This window comes from Chenopodium album, chromosome 1 (genome assembly GCF_948465745.1).
Source record: "Chenopodium album chromosome 1, dcCheAlbu1.1, whole genome shotgun sequence".
In the NCBI taxonomy this organism is placed as follows: domain Eukaryota; kingdom Viridiplantae; phylum Streptophyta; class Magnoliopsida; order Caryophyllales; family Amaranthaceae; genus Chenopodium; species Chenopodium album.
In genome coordinates, this window is record NC_137834.1 from 18,719,962 (window position 1) to 18,741,901 (window position 21,940).

General features: G+C 35.8%; 2 protein-coding genes across 3 annotated transcripts; one reads left to right on the plus strand and one right to left on the minus strand.

Moving 5' to 3' along the window:
- The first annotated feature begins 625 nt into the window (after window positions 1–625).
- On the plus strand, window positions 626–2,164 carry LOC145570249 (uncharacterized). Its single transcript, XM_081629317.1, has 2 exons — window positions 626–1,307; window positions 1,782–2,164. Exons 1-2 carry the CDS (start codon window positions 726–728, stop codon window positions 1,959–1,961), a joined length of 762 nt encoding a protein of 253 aa, XP_081485443.1. The 5' UTR covers window positions 626–725; the 3' UTR covers window positions 1,962–2,164.
- A 1,312-nt stretch (window positions 2,165–3,476) lies between these two features.
- On the minus strand, window positions 3,477–21,444 carry LOC145642522 (serine/threonine-protein kinase STY8-like). Of its 2 annotated transcripts, XM_081693731.1 has the most exons (16): window positions 21,041–21,437; window positions 20,851–20,965; window positions 19,475–19,572; window positions 19,241–19,366; window positions 19,070–19,124; window positions 18,746–18,856; window positions 18,051–18,101; window positions 17,324–17,484; window positions 17,134–17,241; window positions 8,172–8,245; window positions 7,253–7,428; window positions 5,379–5,474; window positions 4,376–4,456; window positions 4,139–4,192; window positions 3,918–4,052; window positions 3,477–3,820 (listed from the first exon to the last, which is right to left on the minus strand). In XM_081693731.1, exons 1-16 carry the CDS (start codon window positions 21,238–21,240, stop codon window positions 3,791–3,793), a joined length of 1,671 nt encoding a protein of 556 aa, XP_081549857.1. In that variant the 5' UTR covers window positions 21,241–21,437; the 3' UTR covers window positions 3,477–3,790. The 2 variants fall into 2 exon arrangements, 1 of the variants encoding a protein (XP_081549857.1); XR_014115695.1 differs by lacking the exons at window positions 3,477–3,820; window positions 3,918–4,052 and adding an exon at window positions 4,755–4,889 and having other exon boundaries at window positions 4,138–4,192; window positions 21,041–21,444.
- Between the last annotated feature and the right edge of the window lie 496 nt (window positions 21,445–21,940).

A 21,940-nucleotide genomic window follows, 5' to 3' on the forward strand; every position in this document is an offset into this window, starting at 1 on the left:
GAATTGAGTATCTAATTGTGTGCTTAACTCACAAAAATGAGATTATTTCCCAAAATACCCCTTACTGTTAAAAGTTTTTTGTTCGGGAATCAGGTGGCACCATGCGTGGAGGTAGGCAACAAAAGGCCATGGTGAAAACCAAGCGCCCCTACCAAGCACATGCACATGCACATGCACTTGAAGAAATCATAATTTCTGTTCAAAATGCTTTTGTTGATGAAATAAATGGCACTCTGCACTTATTATAAAAAAAAAAAAAAAAAGGCATTCTTCTAGTCATTCACCATGATTTGGAACAATTGGCGACCCAACAGGAAGTATCTCGGCCCACATAATATTACAATATAGCCCAGGTCCATTCTTTTCGGTCCAAATACAAACTATACATTAAGCTTGGGTTCATTCCAATATAGGCCATATCCACTAACCTTTAATTTACCACCCTTATTATTGAATCTTTCAAACTCATCAAATTAATCATGTCATTTTCCTTCCTTTAAAAATAAAAAAAAATAAAAAATCACCAAACATCCCACCACGTCCTTCTAACAAACAAACCCATAACCAACATAAACATGCAACGCACTAACAACATTGGCTCCCTCAAAAATACATTTTATCACACTTTTTTCATCATTTAAACATAATCCCAATTCTTATTTTCCTAAACTAATCTTAATTGGTGTTCATCTTATCATCATTTCACATCCCTAACCTTTTTTATCATGAACATAAAAAAGCTAAAAGTACCCAAAAAAATGAGGGTAACAAGTATGTCCTCAAACAAATTTAGGGGTATGAAGGTGAGTAGAAGCATCAAGAGCATCAAAAAACTTGACATTAAGAAGAGGTTCCCTAGTCTTAGGAAACGAAAATCTGTTGGTGGCGCAGGTGGTGCAGGTGCTGTTGGAGGGGCTAGTGGTGGTGCCGGTAGGGTGGGAATTCGTCGTAGTAGTAGTAAGTGGATTTCCTCAGTAAGGAAAAAGATATTAAGGCCTAAATTCCCTGGTCACAAAGGAAGAAACAAGAATATCATTATCATTCACAATAATACAAGTATTACTGGAAATGAAGATGATAATAGGACCAGTTGTGCTACGGTGATCAAGGAGATTAGCTCCGTGAAAGAGGAGGATGTCACCTCCATTGACTCGGCTGCTCCACCGCCTCACGATCAAGCAAGTAAGGAGGAGGAGACGACAACAGAGGAGCAGGAAGAGGAGGAGAGTAGAAATGGTTCGGAGATCATGAAGTTAAGGGAAGAGATGGCTGCTGTCCACATTCAATCTCTTTTCAGGGGTCATTTGGTAATACTATACCTTCAATTCAATCATTATTCTAATTAAACCATCTCATGAATTCATGATAAATGTTTGGATACTTTTTTTTTTTTAGATTTTTGTTATATTTTGTATTTTATTTAACCTAGTTAATTGTTAGCTTAACATTTAATCATTTGTTCGATCACTATAATAATCATTAGTTATTGGGTTATAAGTCATTTTAAAATAAAACAGACTCACTATATAATACTTCTTATATATGATTCAAGAACTTTTAGAGTTAGACAACGCTTATGAGAAAGATAGAAAAGTGTCAAAAATGCACTTTTAGTTTACATTACCTCCTCCAAAATTCTAACGCATTGTTTTTTTTTTGTTTTTGTGTTTTTTTTTTTTTTTTAGCACTATTTCATTCAAAATCTTCCATGAAAGTTGTTATTAATGAAACAATTTACGTATTTAATTTATCCATTTTTGGGGTGACTTACATGCACACAGGCAAGAAGAGCAATTAGAGCATTGAAAAGTCTAGTCAAGCTACAGGCTGTGGTTCGCGGGGTGTGTGTGAGAAGGCAGGCTCGTATTGCATTGCATTGTATGAACACAATGGTCCGTCTGCAGGACCGTATTCGAGCACGACAGCTCCTTTGTAGAGCCAGTGATGCAATTGAAGCTTGATCATCTATTCAAGTTGTTCTATTATTGACTATTTTATATTCAGTTGAATGGAAAAGAAACTATTCGATTTTCAGTGTACAACGTTCTTTTACCCATCTTAATTAGTGGGTAACATGTTTGATGAGTCATATGACTGACTATTCTTAATTTTGACATATTTGCATATACTAGTACATAGTAACAACTAATATTTCAATATTTATAACACGTTATTGAAGTTCAAATCTTCTAATAATATTATACTATGAAAGAAGAAAATTTCTCATGTTGATTTCATCAGAGTATGGGAAAAAAATATCATGCTAGTTTTACTAAAGAACAACTAAAACAAAGTTTAAATACACTTAAAATATAATTAGAAGAGGTTGATGTGATAGAATCAGGAGAAAAGCCCTCCTTGTACTAAGGAGTGTTATCAATGATGTATGAATTATAATACAAGCATGAATTGTGAAGAATTTAAATACTCCTCACAAGTCTCAACCCTCTCGTATTTAATCTATAGGGAATACTCTACAATAAACTAGATAATATATAGTTTAAGATAATACGAATAGAACAATCAAACTCATCTAGATAAGCCACATTGCACTTGATCGTAAACCACACAAACAGAACGAAAAGCCCTACGCGTGCAAACCAAAAGCTTACATGCAGGCCTGAAGATTAAGCGTGTAGTCCTTGAAGTTGCTCGTGTTGAAAAATGATCCCTCAATTTCAATTTGCTGCAGCATGGCTCTTACGCCTACGGGCTCGTACATGAGCACCAACATGCACAACATACATATTTTTGTTTTGCAAGGATTGATCTTCTCTCTACATGTATTGGGCCATTTTTGCATAAATAGGTCGAAATTCAAAAATTGATGAAGAATTCATTAATTCATCAACAATTACTTCGAATTTAAAGTGCCTGATTGGAATAAAGCTTAAAATTTCAATAAATTCTGAGGAAAGTGAAGGACTTTTTGTAGCAAATAACAAGGGTCTTCAAGAGAGAACTAACCCAAACTATTTACATGATTTTGTTGCTCATTAATCTTTTTGTAAATACTAATATCACACTTTTCAATATCATAATTAGGGACATTTATATGCAAATGAGCTAAGCAGCTCAAAGCAAGATAATTTTAGTTTAACAATGTCAACCTTAAAAAATAAATAAAATAAATAAAAATAAAATAATAAAAATAAAATAATAAAAATAAAAAAACCTTAAAATTTTTTTTGGAGATATTTCCAGTAAAACTAGTATTATTATGAATTTCAGACTAAAATGATTTTAGTTTTCTTTTGTCTAACATTTAAAAATTTTGTGGGCACGTGTTACATGTCAAGTAAAAATAAAATTAAAAAAAACGTCAGATAATAAAATGATTAAAATTTGGTTCAGATGGGAGATTATTCAAATTTGGATGATTTTTTAAATTTGGACATGAGTAACTCGACTAGAGAAACAAAAAAAAAAACAAAAAAAAAAAACAAAAAAACAAAAAATGGTTCAGACAAACTCAATTATCCAAATCCAAAATTTTTAGCAGTCCATTCAATTAGCATTCGTTTGTCTTAGATACAAGTGGATATTCACACATTTAGAATATGTGTACATATATAGCCTACATGTTTGGTCGACATATATTTCTAGTTTTCTACAAATAGCATCTCTCTCTGCCATGCGAGTTGTTAGTCAGTTTCAGTAGCATCCATTCCATTTGTTAGTCACGCAAGATATTATACAATTTAATGAAAATATTATACAATCTAGTGAGAGAGATCTGCATCATTTCCGAAGGGCACGCTTTGATAAGAAGCATTTTTTGGGAAGAAGATTAATTTTGGCAACTATCAACTTCTACTACCTGTGTTGACAGAAAAACCATCTCAAAAAGACTATATAGTACTCTGTAATAGAGAAGAAATGTGATCATCCAAACCCTATAAAACCGTAGTGCCTACCTCTTCGGCTATTTGCTGCAGGACCCCAGTAACTTCCGAGAAATTGGGTCTAAGAGTAGGGTCCAGGTGCCAACATCTCTCCAGCAGATCAGCAAGGTTCGAATGAACATGCTTTGGAATAGCAGGTCGCAGCCCCTAATAATCAGGTTTAATATAGTCATTATCAGATTAGACAGGTAACACTAGTTGCCAGTGTTGATCAAAATGGTGAATATTATTACCTTTTGGACTACTCCAATTGCAGCTTGCAATGGGGTCAAGGAAGAGTATGGAAGCTGGTAAATAAGATCATAAGAAAGTTACTGCTATATTTGGTACTAAGATGAACTCATGCTATATAAAAAAGATGTCCGGCAATGGTACATTTGGAAGCCAAATGGGGTTGCATTGGAGCAGAAAGGGGGAGGAGGGGTGAAACAACAACAAAAAAAAAAAGGATTTAAACGAAAAAGACTTACTTCGCCAGTAAGAAGCTCCCAGATTACTATCCCAAAACTAAAGACATCTGCTTTATGGTCATAGGGTTTATGTCCAATAACCTAGAAATCATAAAACCAGTTGGAGCAACATAAGCCAGAAAAGTCATTCATAAGTAATGTCAAAAAAGAAAAAGAAAAAAAAAAAAAGTTGAAGCCAGCCAGCCAGAGATTTAGAATAAAAAAAAAAAAAAAAAAAAACCCTAGTATTATGACGGAACAATTAAAGCCTTCGGTGTAAAATCAATTATGTTAAGAAAGGGCAAAACAAAATGGTATGTTCCTGTTAATAATTTTCAATCTTTGCTGCTTTTTAAATTGAAAATTGAGGCCTTTAGTGGATAGAGGACAAGAGTAAAACCTGTGAAGTATATTAAGAAGTATTACAACCAAATCAATTCACCACCACAGAACCAGTGGAGCAACAGTTCTAGCCCAAGGCAAGCACAACCTTCCTTTCACAGGATAATGAGAAATTTGATTAATTAATGTACACCTGTCATGTTTATTTGGGACTTAGATACAACAGCATCTGTCTGAAGCAGCAAATTATCATACTAAACAGTGGTTGGACAGCAATGACTTGGACTGACAGTATAAAGTTTTGTCACATCGAACACAAAATGTAATTTCCATACCATTGCAACAGGTATCCAGCCAACTCCAGTCAAAAAGATAAAAGCAAAAAGACAGATAAAGGAAACTTAATTGCTCAGTTTTTCTGAATGGGTAATATCCATTGATTCAATTATGTTCCAGCAATCATCCCCTTTCTACAACACAGCAATCAGAGTAAATATCGAATTTCAACCAAAACAAATTTCTCTTAGCATGCCACTTGCTTTGTTTTTTCTCATTTGCTTTTTTTCTTTAAAAAATTTCTTTTACAATTTACAACCTGATCTCATTTCCTTTGCTTATATCTGAAGTTTAAGTAATCTCTAAACATGACACAAATATATGAAGATAATGGAATCATAATTACCTCTGGGGCCATCCACCTATAAGTTCCTGTTTCAGCTGTCATGACTCCCGATTGTGTTTGTACTTTAGCAACTCCAAAGTCAGCAATCTTAACAACCTGCAGGAAGCAATGTTATTCAAAGATAATTTAGACAAGAAGCCCCATATAGGTAAATACTTAAATTTATTTTTGAGGACTCAAGAAGTACGGGGCAAAGGATGCAACAATCTAATAAAATAGAAACTGAGAACTACAACAGAATTCAGGAAGCTGATTGGTTCACCAAATTCAGAAAAAACAGATAATGTTGACAACACTCCAGATCATAGAACCAGGGGCGTGGAAAATTTTACCGGGGCCTTGCACAATTTCAAAAAATTGGGGCCCTTATTTGAGAATTGAAAAATATCCCTACTAATATACTTTTTAAAAAAAAAAAATTAAGAAAATGGCACAGCATATATTAAAATTAGAATAAATCAATCACATGGAAGAAAAATAATACAAACTCAATTATACTTAAAAATTTACCTACAGTCCACAGTAGAAAGACAATGAATTTTTAATTGAAGCAAAGAAACATAAAGTATTTGATTAAATTTTAGATAATTGGATGATTAGATCTTATCTTAGAGCAATGAACAATGAAAACTTAGAGGGGTGAGAAAATAAAGACTAAAGACGTGTGAAAATAAGTTAGCAAAAGTGAATGTTGGATGGTCTAAGAAATGAACAAAAAATTAAAATGATAATAACCATCGAAACCAAAATATTGAGAAAGTTAAAAAAAAAAAAATAAATGAGTACAAATGAACAAGTAGAGTACAGTTGTAAACCAAAAGGAAACAAAATTTTCTAAAAAAACAAAGGCAGGAGTCGAACCCGGGAGTCCTGCTACATTGGACATTGCCTTTACCACTGATTACTTAGTTCTAGATATCTATCTTGTATTATAAAAATATATACTGTTATAATTTTGGGGCCCCTTATATTTGGGGGCCCTGTGCGGGCACACCGGCTGCACCGCCCCAGAGCCTCCCCTGCATAGAACTGAATTCTTACGAATATTGTTTCCATGTCAGGAGTCCATTGATGCATAGGTGCTAGGGAACCAAAGCAAAGGCACAGCAGACAGTAAAATTTTTCCATGCAATCACTACCGTTCATACAACTGGATAAACAGCCCCAAAACAGCTTTAATAAAAAAAAAAAATAGGAAGAGAAAAAAATCTCACATACTTCAAAAAATTGATATCTACTTTATCCTTGCCGCCTAGAAGAGCTTCATAGCACTCACGACACCCCTTCTCCTTCCCAATAATGACCAATACTAATAGCCACCTAGATATTCCTAGTCATACTAGATCTAAGAAAGTAAGAAGTATTACCATTTGGCATCATCATGCAAGAAAGTCTCAATATCATATCCTAAACCCCCAACTCCCACACTACTTGTACAGAATGATACAAAAGTCCATCACTGGCAAGAATAATGACCAGACTACCAGAGTATATTGGAATAAAATTTTTAAACATGATAAATATTATTGAGGGCCATTGTGCCACAAAAGTAGTGTAATTGATGCTAAGCACAAATTCCTGATTCTATATTGCACTAATACCTGAGGTTTAATCATTAAACTCACACAAGAAACCCTATTTCAAAACAAAACAAAACAAAAAAAAAAAAAAAAAAACACACACACAGACACATGAATATATTCATATGAATTTCTACTGATTCTCCAACATAGAGTGTCTTTGCCAATGAAAATTTGTTGTTAATATAAAATCAGACAGTCACATAATTACATTCTGCTCCCTTACTAATCCCTACAACTCCCTCCGCGAAATGTTTTTACAGATCATGTGATTGCAAAGGTAAGATGTCTTACCCCATCTTCTCCCATAAGCAGATTGGCAGTTTTAAGGTCTCTGTGTACAATATTATTCTGGTGGAGGTACTCCATTCCCATGGAAACATCAATAGCTGCCCTGAGTAGTGATTGTAGTTTGAACACACCCTTTCTCTTATGCATGAAATCATACAAATTCCCTTTTGGCATGAATTCTGAAAAAAAAAAAAAAAAAAAAAAAAAAAGAGGGGGGAAAAAATCAATCAGAGAAAAAACACGCTTTAGAAAAAGAATCAGTCTGCAACTACTCTCCTACTGAAGATTCAAAGCAACATCAAGCAGAATAAGAATGTCAAAATACTGATCAACTTTGGTATGCCAATCTTACACTTGGTAGATAGCATGTGTACCACACACACTCAAGAAAACAGACACAGACGCCTCTACCATACATTGTTGGCTAGATCAGAGACCTGTATGTATCTGTATTACAATTTTAGTTGTCTGAGAACCTTTTACTGAAAGAGAAGACTAGCCCTATACATATCTGTATTACAATTTTAGATGTCTGAGAACCTTTTACTGAAAGAGAAGACTAGACCTATACGTATCTGTATTACAATTTGCAACCCCTAGAACAGAACGCCAAGAGTAAGGAAGCAATCTGAAGTGGCAATCTGAAAGATGAAGATAATAATTGCACCAAGGACTGTACAAAAGTAAATGTCTACACATCAACTTATAACATTTATAGACTAGCTAACAAAATGAGCAAAGCATTTTCCATTGTGATTAGTATAAAATCAAGTTTAAGTTGAATGCAATTTCTTCAATACATTCAGTACTTAACACAGCACGATGAAGATAGCTTTAGAATATAGAAATTCAATGGTACTAGAACTTGAAACTATACTTGAGCAATTCAACAAAACAAATGAATGTTTTCACAGGACATTACCAGTCACAAGGAAAAGGTTCGGAGATTTTGTACAAGCACCTATAAATTGCACGACATTCTTGTGCTGAAGTTTCCTACAAGATGAACAATAGTTATAAATAACATGTTAATGAAAGTCACTTGTTCTCCTTAAACAATAACCCTTCTCTCACATTAACCCAGCTCACTTAAATTACATACTCGGCTTAAGCATGTAGGGCTTGACCCCCACTCCTTTCTAGAAAGTGCCAAGGGGATAGAAAATCTACAGACAGATTAGCCTAAGGTATAATATATAGAATAACACATGACTCAAGGCTGATTTCAAATGAGAAATAATTTATATAGGTACTCTTGTTTCGCTCTGTGTACCAGATGACCAAAGGAACCGGCAGGTACATATCACTTTGACTATTTGTTTTAGTGATTAGAGAACTAGCAAAGGGAAGAACGTAGAATTGATAAGATTATTCACATACGCTTGAATAACTCAATCCTAAATTCAAGTTCAGTATCTTCTCTCCGTGTTCAGATTAAAAAGCCACATATGTTATTTTACACTATTAATTAGCACCTTAGTTTGCATAAAAAAAAATTAGCACCTTAGTTTGCATTAAAAAACATTAGCACCTTAGTGTACCTTCAACAAATAATGCACAAGCACCAATGAGTTTATAGCTCATAAGGTGTAAGCAATAACACTGGAAAACATATGGCAACTTTCAAGGATCAGAATAAGCAAGAAGAAAGAAATGGCAGCTTGACCTAATAAAACTCAAAGACCAAAGTCAACTGTTGACCTTTGTCACCTATGAAATGCGCACTAGACTCAAGTTTGATTATGCCTGAATTAGCGCAACAGAAACAACCCTTTACTTTCATATCCTGAGAAGAAAACAGGGTGAAGCATTACTGTACAGACGCAATGCTTTCAGCTCATGATTAATTAAAGCTTGAAAGCATAATAACAATAGAATTGGGATGACTTTGACCTGCTCTCGATCATATAATTCTTTATTTCTGTTCCATAAGTGTTTAATGTAATTTACTTTGTCCAAGTAATCTTAACCATCTCATCCTTCTATTTCCATAATAGAAGTGACTCATTTGCAAAAGAAATCTTCATCCATTAATCTACTTTCAGCAAAATATTTTACACCATGCCAAGCCTAAACTAATGTGACTTATGAGCTCTCACATACAATCATCAAATTTACAGTCAGCTAGCTACCTTATGACAACATTAAATAGCACAAGTTTCATTGAAGCAGTGTACAAATAAACGTAATGCTTTCATAAGCTCATTCCTTAGCATCACATTCAAGATAAAGTCTGTCACTTCTCTTTTAGACTAAAACATATCATCACATTTTTTTTTATAAAAAAAAAAAACAAAAAAAACAATGCACAGTGCCATCGTTCACAAAAGTCCAATCTGTCAAACTTAAGCTTAAGAAAGATTAACTTCGCAAATACAAGCAACAGCAGAATAGGCAATTATCCAACTTTGGATAACTATGGAACGGAGAATGTATCACTTAAAAGTCTGTCATTTCTTTCTTGTAGTGTAAATAGTGTCCAGTTTGGTTTAATACATATTATGGAAACAAGAAATGCAGAACAATACCCACTATGGGTCTAGAAGAATGGTATGCTAGATTATAGATCTGATTAAATTTTCATTATATAATAAAGAGTGCACTTGTGGGAGAAGATTTTCGGAGGGGGGATACTAGAATAATAAAGGACAAACAGTGAATGGGTGAATTCAAGTAAAAGGCCATCCCACAACCGGATGAGAAAATATCACTCTCCATTTTTCTTTTTTCAATAAACAAATTATTTTTTTGTTCATAAACAAATTAATATCAGATCACCCAGTCTAGTTCCTTAAAAAACAAATAGAAAAGCAAAACAGTGGTCCAAGGCTACAAAAAAGACTATTCCTAAATTAATACTCGACATTAAGGCATCTCAATCCAAGAATCCAGCTAGCATGGGAGAATGGACCAGGACTTTCTCATGCAATCTGAAAGAAATTACTCAGGAAGAAGTATTATATAGATGAAGGCAAAATAAAGAATAGCCACTCACTCTTGCCATTTATGTATTTTCTCTCCTTCATAAGTCTTAACTACTTCCTCTCCCTCACCCCCTTGTCTCCCCTTCCCCTTATCCAAATCATTTTTCCTTGCAACCTGAGATGTGCAACAAATTACACTACTCCCTCCGTTTCATAATTAGAAGCCTATTTCTCTTTATTATGTGAGTAATAAATATTAGAAATAGGCTTCTAATTATGAAACGGAGGGAGTATTTATTTGTGATAAGTAGTAATAAGTTGTATTTCAAATAAATACTCAGGTATCGTTTGGTTTTTCATAAATTTCCTTTTGGCCATGTTGTTTGGTTGACATTAAAACTAAAAAAAGGGAGGAAGTTACAACTCATGGGAAGTACAATTTCCCGCAAAGCATTGGAAGTTACTAACCCACCCCTTGGTCATTCACAATTCCTAAGATTGACAAATTACCACATGACAACCAAACAAATTATTGCAATTCCTAGGAATTTTATAAAGGAATTAACTTCCCATGCATTAGAAGTATCCATAGGAATTTCTCTCCTACATCAACCAATCGAGTCCCCAGACTAGAATCCACCGCTACACAGTCATAACTTTGTAGAGGCATACAGGTAAGGTAACAAACATCTGCTTAAATCCCCATTCCTCCCCCCCCCCCCCCCCCCCCCCCCCAAACCCCCTCTTTCTCTCTTCCTAGAGGATACCAGCAGTAAGCCTACTTAGAGGTATTGGTTAATAATACAGAATGGAAAGGTATGGCAAATAACTGAAAACAACACTTTGTATAATTCCATTAGGAGAAATTTCGATCCATTACTATTTTTACTAGCCATAAGCTACAAGTATGTCCCTCATCTTTATGTCTCTTGGAAGACATCTTTCAACTGACAGCATAGACCATATATGATAGTTTCTTCTTTCTATTCCACTGCCCTGGTGTTTCTTAACCATTGGTTATTTAACTATAAACCTTCTCTTGTTAGATGTATGGCAATGGGAAATAGGGTGTGATTTCCAACCTCTATCTTTACCAACAGGTCTTACCAATTTAAGTTTTGAAGTCATGAATTTCTGATAAGATAGACTTGTATAGCTCCACTCACCTTAAAGCGCTAGCTCTATAATTCTACTCATAACATGTTCAGCTCTTCCACCCCAACCCTTCCCCCCTCTCCCAGAACTTTTACGGTGTGTTTGGATAAAGAAATGGGAAAGAAAAAAAGAGGAGGGAGGTGAAGGGGAGAGAAGAGAAAGGGAGGGAAGGGGAGGGAAAAAAAGATGAGTTTTCCTTCCAAATCTCTCCATTATTGGAGAGATCAATTTCTTACTATATAATCCCTCCATTTCTCTCTCCTTCAATTCCCTTCCTTATTTGTTATCCAAATGACAGATAATATATCCCCTCATTTTCCTTCCCTTCCTTTCTCTTCATTTCCTTCAATCCAAACAAAGTGTTATACAACCTACCCTTTTTGGTGGAGAGACCTTCCAAAAAGAAAAGATTGCCTTTGAAGGCTATAAACTTATCAGCTGATGACAAACCTATTTCATATATTGGATATGAATCAGCTAAAAGATCAAATCCTTAACGTCCTTCTATACTGTAGCTTGTTTCATAAAAACCAGCATCACTTGCAATGTTGAATGATACCGTAAGCTCACATGAGTCCATAAGAGTCGAGAATATTGTGACAATACAATGAATTTCTTTTCTTTCCTGAAACGTACAAGATCAAGCAGCATAAGATGATTTTAATAATGGCTTTTTCACAATGTCAGCATGCCATGCACTTCTTACTACATCTTTATCTTTGTATACATCACATCAGTGATTAGCCATCAAAACAAACACATGTTAGGTCCTAAAGAAGAATGAACTGTTACCACCTAGATTCATATTTGGGATCTGATATACCTCCATTAAACATGCAAATAACCTTTCCCTGCCCAGGAAAAAGGGTGGAGAAGGGAGCGATTATCAGAGAGATACTTCCCTTCGGCAGATCCGGGACATGGCAAGATGGTAAGGAATTGTAGATCTAGATCATGGAAACAGAGAGAAGAGAACAGACAAGTTCTGATTCTCAGAAAGATATTCTGACACTTGAAGACCAAAATTTTACATACCGACTACTGTTACTAAGCCAAAATCTTGATTTACAAATCAAAACTTCTCTTTCAGAATCACAGGTTCGGTGAAAATTTATATAGTGCTACTGACTTTTCTGTGTGGCAAGCAATTTTTATATTGATTATGCATGGTATTATTTAGCTTCTGACTACCTACAGTGAACTAAATGTCAAATAAAAGTTAGTAAGCTTAAAGCACTTGTATTTTTCTCCCCTTTCACTCCTTTAACTTTCCAATTCCTCTGTTTTCCCTAAATCCCAAAGATGCTGAATCTAAGCTTCTTGTAATTTCCTAACAATATTATATGCATAGTACGCAAAGATCCCAGGAACAATGGTTTGGTATTTGATTGACTGCTTCATCAGGAACGTTACTACCCTAATTACTTCAACTGGCTCTGTTTTAATTGGGAGTGGACAAATGGCTTTCTGAAAGATACAACTATGTACTAAAAAATTAGGGAAGAGGTAACTTTACATGGCAAAACTTCATGAGGGACCAGCCCCCAATGTTGACAGCATGGTATAAAAACAAGGCCGCGACGTCTTGGTTGGGCCGTTTTGTAAAGGAAATTCAATTGACCGAACCGAGATTGTCCGCATCAACAAGGAGTATTAAAAAACCCCGCGATTTTGTCCGAATCAAAAATTTCAACCCTAAATCACCCCGCATTGACAGTTACATATTTCACACAAAAGTTACTTTCTATTCAAAGAAATAATGAAAGATTCCCCCATATCTCCCCATTAATGGCTCAAATCTTTTATTATGCCCCCATATCACCTCACTAATGGCTATAATCCTCTATTATCTTGAAATCAAATTTGCATCGAGACAACCGCGACATGGTCTGCGATCAACGCATCATAAGCGTTCCCGCGACACCGCAACCGTTCCCGTTATCGTAACCGAAACCGCATTTTTGAACCATGGTTGACAGGATTTGTCCGGAAACTAGGTCGTAGAGTTCGTTTTTTGGGGTCTAGGAGGGGTTGGTCAAGTCTCGAAGGTAATCCTGTTGGGTGTTCTTCAATATTGTGAGGTGATTTGCACCGGGATTCACCGGGCCCGTATACTTGACGGGACAGCAATATCATTCATTGGGTCATATGTACTAGAGGGGACATGGTGCATCGGACGATAAGGACATAGAGGAGAAGGTTCACGATCTTCATGTGTCTCCTCTATGTCCTCATCGTTTGATGCACCATGTCCCCTCTAGTACACATGACCCGGCAAATTATACTGTTAACTCGTTAAACGCAGTGAATGCTTGTGCAAATCACCTGACAATACCGGAGACCTACATAGGAGTACCCTGGAGATCCTTCCAACCTCCCAAGAACGGGGCTGCTACCCAAAACTCATCTTGTCAACACAGTTGCCTCCTGAACACGAGACAGAAAACGAGAAGTATTTATCTTCCTCCTAACCAAAACATTAAAGCGTTGTGATATAGCATGACGATTTTTCACACACACAATAACAAATAAATCTTAATTAGAATAAATAATTACCACACCTAAAACATAAAAATCTCAAAACATTAAGGGGCCGTTTGACTAGGGGTATTCATCAAAGGGAAAGGGAATTAACTGCCTGATTCCCTTTGTTGTTGTTTGTTACGATTTTTTTCCCATTTCCTTTACCCTCTCCATTCCCTCAAATCCTTCCAAGTTGATTCCTCACCCCACCAAGGTATTTCCATTTCCCTAGCCACCAACCAACAACCACCCTTCTACCTACACACACAACCGGAAACCATCCACAGCATCGCCATTGCACTCGCCGACGCTTTACCACCCCTACCCCCGCAAACCTTTCCCTTCTCTAGGACCCGCAAAGCCCTAGAAACACTTCACCTTCCCGTAAAATCGTCATTTGCCCCTCCCCCAAACCTCGGAACCCACTAGGGTGTTAGGAGGGGTGAACGACAGTTTTACGTGGAAGGGGGAAGGGTTTCTAGGATTAAACTGTTACTGGCTGGGGGAAGTTTTTTGGGGGAGGGGAGAGTTTTGCAGGGAAGGGGTGGGGGAGAGGTGGCGAAGCACGACGAGTGGTGGGAGAGGTGCAGCAAATGGTGGGGTGGGGTAGCTCGGTGGTGGCTGGAAATGGTGTGAAGTGAAGGAAATAGGTTGTTGTGTGGTGATAGGACCAGTAGCTTGTTTCTCTTTGTTTTTTAAAACAGACAACATAGTGAATTTGAGGGATTTTCGTTCCATTCTCCTTTTACTTTGTTCATTCCATTCTTAGTTTTAAAAAGCACGCCTAGGCACAAGGCTCACTAAGGCACAACCTCTTCAGCTTTAGCTAATGTAGGCGCAGGAGCCTACAAAATGCGCCTTTGCATGAGGCGCAATTACAGTGTTAGGCACTGAAATCAGTTTAAAATAAAAGGCATGTGCTTTGAGAAGGTAAATTAATACTGAAAAAAAAAATGAAAATTAAAAAACTTAAAAACAATCAAGGAGAGAGAAATTTACAAAAGATCCATAAATTAAAAACCCTAAATTAAAGAGAGAGAGGTCAGAGAAGCCTCCTTGCAGCCACCGGTCTAATCGCAGCCACCATCCGGGGAGTCCTTGCAGCTAGACTTAAACTATTTGGGGATTGAGGTTTGGGGGAGGGGAAAACGACGGTTTTACGGGATATTAACATAGGATCAGTAGGATTCTACCGCAAACCAATTCTATGGACGACCTAGATCGATCGGGTGTATAAGGATCGTAGAATCGTTATCAATCCTATCGATCCTATGGCAGATTCTACCGCAGACCGATTCTATGGACGATCCACATCGACTGGGTGTATTAGGATCATCGTGCCGGATCGCGACTTTGATAACTATGGGGATCGAGGTTTGGGGGAGAAGCAAATGACGGTTTTACGGGATATAAATATAAGCTTATTTTGTAAAACACACTCAATTGTACAAAATATTTGTTCTACGTTCTAACAATTACTCTACAGCAATCCAGTAAGCAAAGAGATAAAGACAAACACATGATAAAGAAAGCTTTTAGGTTGGGAGATGGGGGGAGGGTCAAAGTCTTAGCAGAATAGACGGCAAAACTATAGCAAAAAGATAGTCCCCCTCTTTTTTTTCTTTTCCTTTTTTTTTTTTTTTTTTTTTTTTTTGGTCTTACCCACATATTGCAAAACCTTGTTTATAGATGAGTGTAAGAAAAAGGGGGATATTGTAAGAGAAATGAAGAATACAGGTGGGTGGGTGTAAGAAAAATGTGGATGAAGTAAGAGAGAGTGTGAAAGAAAGGATAAATATTGTGGGGTAAGATAGAAATACTTTTTTGCCAAAGAATATAGCAAAAGGGAGTGGAACACACACATACAGAGTATTAATAAAAGGGGATATTCGGTACAGTACTCTTGAATTTTTCAATATTTCATTTGATTGACCAAATTATATTAGTTCGCATGGTAACCACTACTATAGACAAAATGTCATGAGCTAAGATTCTAATTCACTCCAATTCCAATATAGACAATCTTAAACACTTTACAAATAGTTGAATAAAATATTAGCTCTATTCTCTCTTGCTTTCTAACATTTTCCTCTCCTGTCGTCTATGACATTGTAAATTGGTAACATGCACAGCAAGTCTCACAAATCCACACAGAGATACTAAGTCCTCAAACAGATAGACCAACACATGACTCCTCTCTTTTAAGTTTGGAAGTTAAATTGAGTGTGTTCAAGAAAATAAAATTTTGATTAGGAGCATTATTGAAAATTCAACTCACTTAGTATAAATAAATAAAATTTACACAAAATCCTCTCAAAAAAAATAGGGAAATTCCCATTGGTACCACCCTGGTTTTGACTTTTCCCATTGATATACTCCTAAATTTTTACCTTCTCACCGGTACAACCGTGGTTTGGTCTTTTTCCCAAAATATTTCATTAAGTTATATAACGCAAATGTCTCATATGCATGTCAAGAAATGTCTCGGTTTGCATGCCGTTACTTTTTTGTGATAATAATTATCGCTTAAGGTTTTAAGGGTCATCTTAATCCTTTATGGGTCTAAATCGAACTCAAATTTGTCAAAATACTAACAAAAATGTCTCTTTTTTTTGCACGTCATGATAATTCTTTATTTTTTTTGTCATAACACGTAAAACGAGACATTTTTGTAAATTTTTTTGACAATTTTGAGTTTGATTTAGTTCCATAAAGAGTCAAAATGACCCCTAAAACCTTAAGCGGATAATTGTTGTCCTAAAAAAGTAACGACACGCAATCCGAGACATTTCTTGACACGCATATGAGACATTTGCGTTTTTTTTTTTTGCTAATTTTGAGGTAAATTTGTATACTTAAGAACTAAATGACTCCCAAAACTTTAACCGAATAATTTTCGACACGTAAATCGAGACATTAGATGTTTAAAAGGGGTTTTATAGTCTTTTCCTTAATTATTTTAACTTAATGAAATAGTTTTACGGTGTTAGTCACGGTTGGAAAAAAAGACCATACCACGGGTGTACCGATGGGAAGGCAAAATTTTATGAGTGTATCAATGGGAAAAGTCAAAACAAGGGTGGTACCAATGGGAATTTCCCAAAAAAAATATATTAAATAAATAAACTAATAGTCAAAGAACTAAAGAAGTATTTCTAGAGAAAGCCTAATACGTAAAGTTAATGTAGAAGCATGACACAGGACTTGAAGAGAATGAACACATTTCAGACATTAACAGTGAGGTACCCATTAAAAAAATTTCCAAAAAACAGAGATTACCACCTCATTATTTTAACTTCTTGGAAGAAGTCTTTAACCACATCTGTATTAATATGCCCAGACTTTAGAACCTTGATTGCAACTTCTTGATCACAGTATGTCCCTTTGTACCTGAAAAGGCCAACTCATCCAATCATATAAAGTTCACGCCAATCATAGCACTGCTTTAAGATTTTGTCACAAGAAAACCTACAAATCACCGTGTGAGCCAGATCCCACTTTGTATCCTACTTTTAGAAGGCTCTGATCAATTTCAGCTTCATCAATTTTGTTTGTTGTTCCCTTTATGTTTTTAGGACCATATGGAACTGTTTCATGATAATGGTCACTAACAGCTTCCGACGAAAGGGGATCCTTCAGAAACAAAAAGGCTCTACATTAGCACTGTGATGCTGAGATGAAGACGCTTTAAAAACATCCTAAACAGGCACTTTCCATACAGGAACTTACGCCTTCATAAATTCTGAAAATAGAAAACAATCTTAAAGTTCCAATGATAGTGTTGCTATAGGATCTCTCAATCCCACAAAGTTGATATACGCTACAAGACCTATCACCATTGCATATAAGCAATCAAGTAAAGGACTTGTATGAATTTTAAAAACCAAAATGAAAATCAATTTTCTGTTATTACAAAACTATAAGCTAGAATATGAAAATGTCACCAAGCAGGCCCTACACTAACAATATCCTCAATCTGACTCAATCTCTACCACCTCCATCATTTAGCTTAAAATTTTACATTCCAATATTTCCAATCTTTAAACCAAAACAATATTAAACTGACAAAGCTGGTAAAATGCAGAAACCTGCAAAGTTGCATAATGATCATGTCCAAGTAGTAAAACAATGTTCACTATATGGCATCAAGACAATGCAATCAAAAGGCAAGGCAGATGTTAACACCACCAAGGATTTACCTTCATTTTTTGTATTTCATTGCCCAGTAAACTTCTAAGCTGCTCAGTTTCCTGATAATATAAAAACAAATGTTCAAAACGGCAGACTGAAGCTAGCCAGTTAAAGAAAAAATACATGACATAGCAACAAGTCATTGCAATGACTACGACCACCTCCCAAAATGATTTATTCAGATCCTAATATTTCATGTACTTGGATATCTTAAAAGTGCGTTGACAAAAACTTGTTCAAATGTTGAATTATAGAAAGGACATGCAGTAAAAACATGAGGACCCAAGTTCAATACCTATCTACAAAGCAAGGTCAGTTCAATCTCGCTACATTTCTCCTCACTTTTGAAAGTCATACTATAACCAAATTTGAATTCAGAGTCTCAGATAAACCTTTCACAACAGGGCATAAATAAAAAGTAAAACACAAAACAAACTTGAGGTCTTGAGGATAAGGAGCTAATTGCTGCTCAAGGACTTACATAATATTAAAAAAAAAAAAAAAAAAAAAAAAAAAAAAAAGACCCAAAGAAGAAATGAGATATAAATGGTATATTGGAAGATAGACAAAATCTGGATCACGTTCCAAATTGCAAAATATAACTACGATCCCATAGTAGTTAATGCAGCCATAAAAGTAAACACCACAATGTGGCTTTGGGGGGGGGGGGGGGGGAAGTGCCTTACAACTCTACTGATCATACCTCATGCGGCCAACCATCAACCACAAAAACATCTAAAGAGTAGCCATCAACTGTGGAAAAGGCATGGGCCTCTTGAATGTTCAGGCTCATCTCAGATAATAAAGAAGTCAGCTGTAGGACAGAAAAACAACAAGGTTGACTTTTTTAATAAAACGACGAACATGTAGCCGTATTACGAAGCCAAATTGATTGTTAAAATTCCAAATTACGTCATTGAGGCTTCAGGCACAGTTAAAAACTTCATATGTTGAACATTGCAATGTGAAAATACAATAGCTGTAATAAAAATCACCCCTGAAAACACAGCTTGTAATATTAAACTACCTGATTAAGGAGTTTTGGTTTATCAATAGTAGAAAAGGTGATTTCATGCATTGCCCTGATCAATATTAATATGGAGAAACAGTAAGTAAAATGTGAAGAAATATAATGAGACTAAGGCATAAATATTCTGATAAGGACTATGTTATTATCAGAACACCTTACACGTATTACCTTGTGGACTGCAAGATGGTAGCATTTACAAAGCTATCTTTATCCTCGACATCATATCTTACACCATGAGTCTCGAGACTTTGTAATGAACTGAATGTAGGTGGTGGGTGCAGGCTGAGTGAGAGTCTACCACCATTACCACAAAATGTAGCATTAGTCAAATGAGTAGGTTTACCAAATAAGAAAAAAATCAGAGTTAAAGCTGGAGTTCAAAATGGTCACAAAGAGCAATACCCCAGACCAACAGAATTCTTGACAGAACCATGACTACCTTCATCCATAGAATGTGAATCGAAAGAATCACCATAATGTCCATTTGTAGTGAGATTGACCTGTATGATTTGAAAAATCAAATAAGAATGCATCAAGATGCAATGGCCCTAAAGCCCTATATTGTTCATCACATATCCACTTATTTCAAGAAAAATAAGTTTGGGTAAGATACCATCAGGATAGATAAGTTCTACAAAGGGTTAATAAGGGCTATCCAAATTCAATTTACCACTAAAAAAAAGTTATAATAAGGTACACCAGTTCAGTAAGACAAGTGTCAGGTCAATAGTACACATCCTAAATATTTACATAAGTCAAGGAATCATTACAACAAAACTCTTCTGATCCTTCAATTGGAAGCACATGAGCCCCTAAAGCCACAGAACAATTGGTGCCTTGGTGGTCTTCTGAAGCACAGGTACTTCTAAAAAGACCCGTATCAGTATCGGATACGTTTTGGGTACAGCAATTATATGGGTACTCCTTGGGTACATCCTCAAAACATATTCTTAAAATGGGTACATTAACGAATTTGGGTATGGTCAACGCTTTTTTTGGGTACATTTCAGGAACATTTTGGCAAAAATTTAAGTACCCCTTTAAAAAAAAGGGACAAAAATACTAGTTAGGTTTTCGCTCTTAAGTTTCTTTTTCCAAAGTCCAACACATGTGGCTCTGCAGTTTTACCATACTTCCATGTCCAGCGGTCTTCTCCACATGTTTCTCTGGCATACTCCGCCAACTCTGTTAACTTCTCTATCCTCTCTCAATCTCTCACTCGTTTCTACTTCTTTTCTGCACCATTTCTACTACTTTTCTCCAACGAGCTTCTACACCATAATCCTTTGAAACAGAAACCTATAAATGGATAATTATTCTAAAATGGCCCTTTCTTATTCACCAATATGGTTATGGCCAGCCACACCACAACACAAATCCTCCCACAGCCGAGATTTGACAATCAAATCAAGCGTCCAATCAGCCAGCCTCTACAGTTACTGGTGTTTCTGATGAAGGTTTAATTTGAACCCATAGCCCATCTAGAATTCAAGATCTTTCTAAAAATAGATAAACCATGATTGAATTTGGCACCAAAATCACACTGATACTTCTAGTTACCATCAATAGGAATTAAATAAATAATCAAAAACCAATTAAAAATGGACTAGGTGTAAAATCACGATACTAATCTAAACGCATACTCCAATTTGGCACCGGAATCCCGAAGAATATATAGTTTGTTTTGAATTAGGAATAAAGTCATGACCACTGTTCTAACTTTGAAAAAAAATCCCATATAAAAGTCAATTCAACAAACAGTTGTAGAATTCTTTCACCTGTACAACACGGACGTCGTAAGCAAGTATATTAGGAGGCTCTTCCGCTTGACGCAATAATCTCAAATGCGTCAAAACATCTTCCGCTCTCTCCACATTCACTTCCAATGCATATCTTACACCAAGAAAAAAAAAATCAACAAATTATACGAAAACCTAGAAATCGAAGAAATGAATATAGATTGATTACCTAGCAGGAAGACGATTGAAGTGAGCCCAAAGCTGATCGTCAAACCCAGGAAGTTTAGCATCACAACAATCAGAATCTTGAAGCCTACGAAGAACATCATTAAACACTTCCAACTTCAAATACTGATGATTTCTCGGCGTTTTCGGCGAAAAATGAAGCGGTCTACTGCTACAACTCTCAGTATCATCATCAATCGCCATTAACGAAGCTTCAAATTCTTCGAAAAAATCAAATTGTTCAAATTAGTGAGCTAAAATCAGTGTAACAAACACTGACAAAAAAAAAAAAAATTAATAAATTCTGGAATTGGAAAGGTTGATGATTCTGGAATTAGGGAAGGGAGAATCTGGGAAGAGGAGAGAGGGGAATCTAAGTAGGTGAAGGTGAGGGGATGATACTATGTGGGGGAGGAGAGAGAAAATGGGAGATGTCGTTTGCGAGAGGGGTGACGGAAGAATGGGTCCCATCCTTCGTGGCATGGATAGAAACAGTTCCACATTTACGTTGACATGGCCTATTCAACTTTCATTATGTTTGTAATTAAAATCAGTATAGTCTTGGCTTATCTAAGGGATATTTGTTCGTGGTAGGCCAAACAAGTTACATCAGGTTGAATTCGTGTTTGTGTCAACTGTCCGACAGTGAACACCATACTCGTGTTTTAGTTGCTTCTATCTCTATTTCGTAGTCTCTAATAATTACTGGCTTTACTGCTTTTTATTTAAGTTTAAGAAAATCCGCGTTAAATAAAAATAAATAAATAAACCTAAACTCACGAAAGTTGAGGATTGAGGTTTTGGAGAAACCTCGTTAACTGACTCTGTAATTATAATATAGATTATAGACTAGGCTTATGATATGAAGTATTGTTGGTAATAAAAAGAAATAATAAAAAAAAAT

Coding starts and splice junctions, on each gene's coding strand:
- LOC145570249 (XM_081629317.1), top strand. CDS start 726: ATGAACATAAAAAAGCTAAAAGTACCCAAAAAAATGAGGGTAACAAGT. Junction 1,308..1,781: donor CTCTTTTCAGGGGTCATTTG/GTAATACTATAC, acceptor ACATGCACACAG/GCAAGAAGAGCAATTAGAGC.
- LOC145642522 (XM_081693731.1), bottom strand. CDS start 21,240: ATGGCGATTGATGATGATACTGAGAGTTGTAGCAGTAGACCGCTTCAT. Junction 4,053..4,138: donor CAATTGGAGTAGTCCAAAAG/GTAATAATATTC, acceptor CCTGATTATTAG/GGGCTGCGACCTGCTATTCC. Junction 3,821..3,917: donor TGCAGCAAATAGCCGAAGAG/GTAGGCACTACG, acceptor CTGTCAACACAG/GTAGTAGAAGTTGATAGTTG.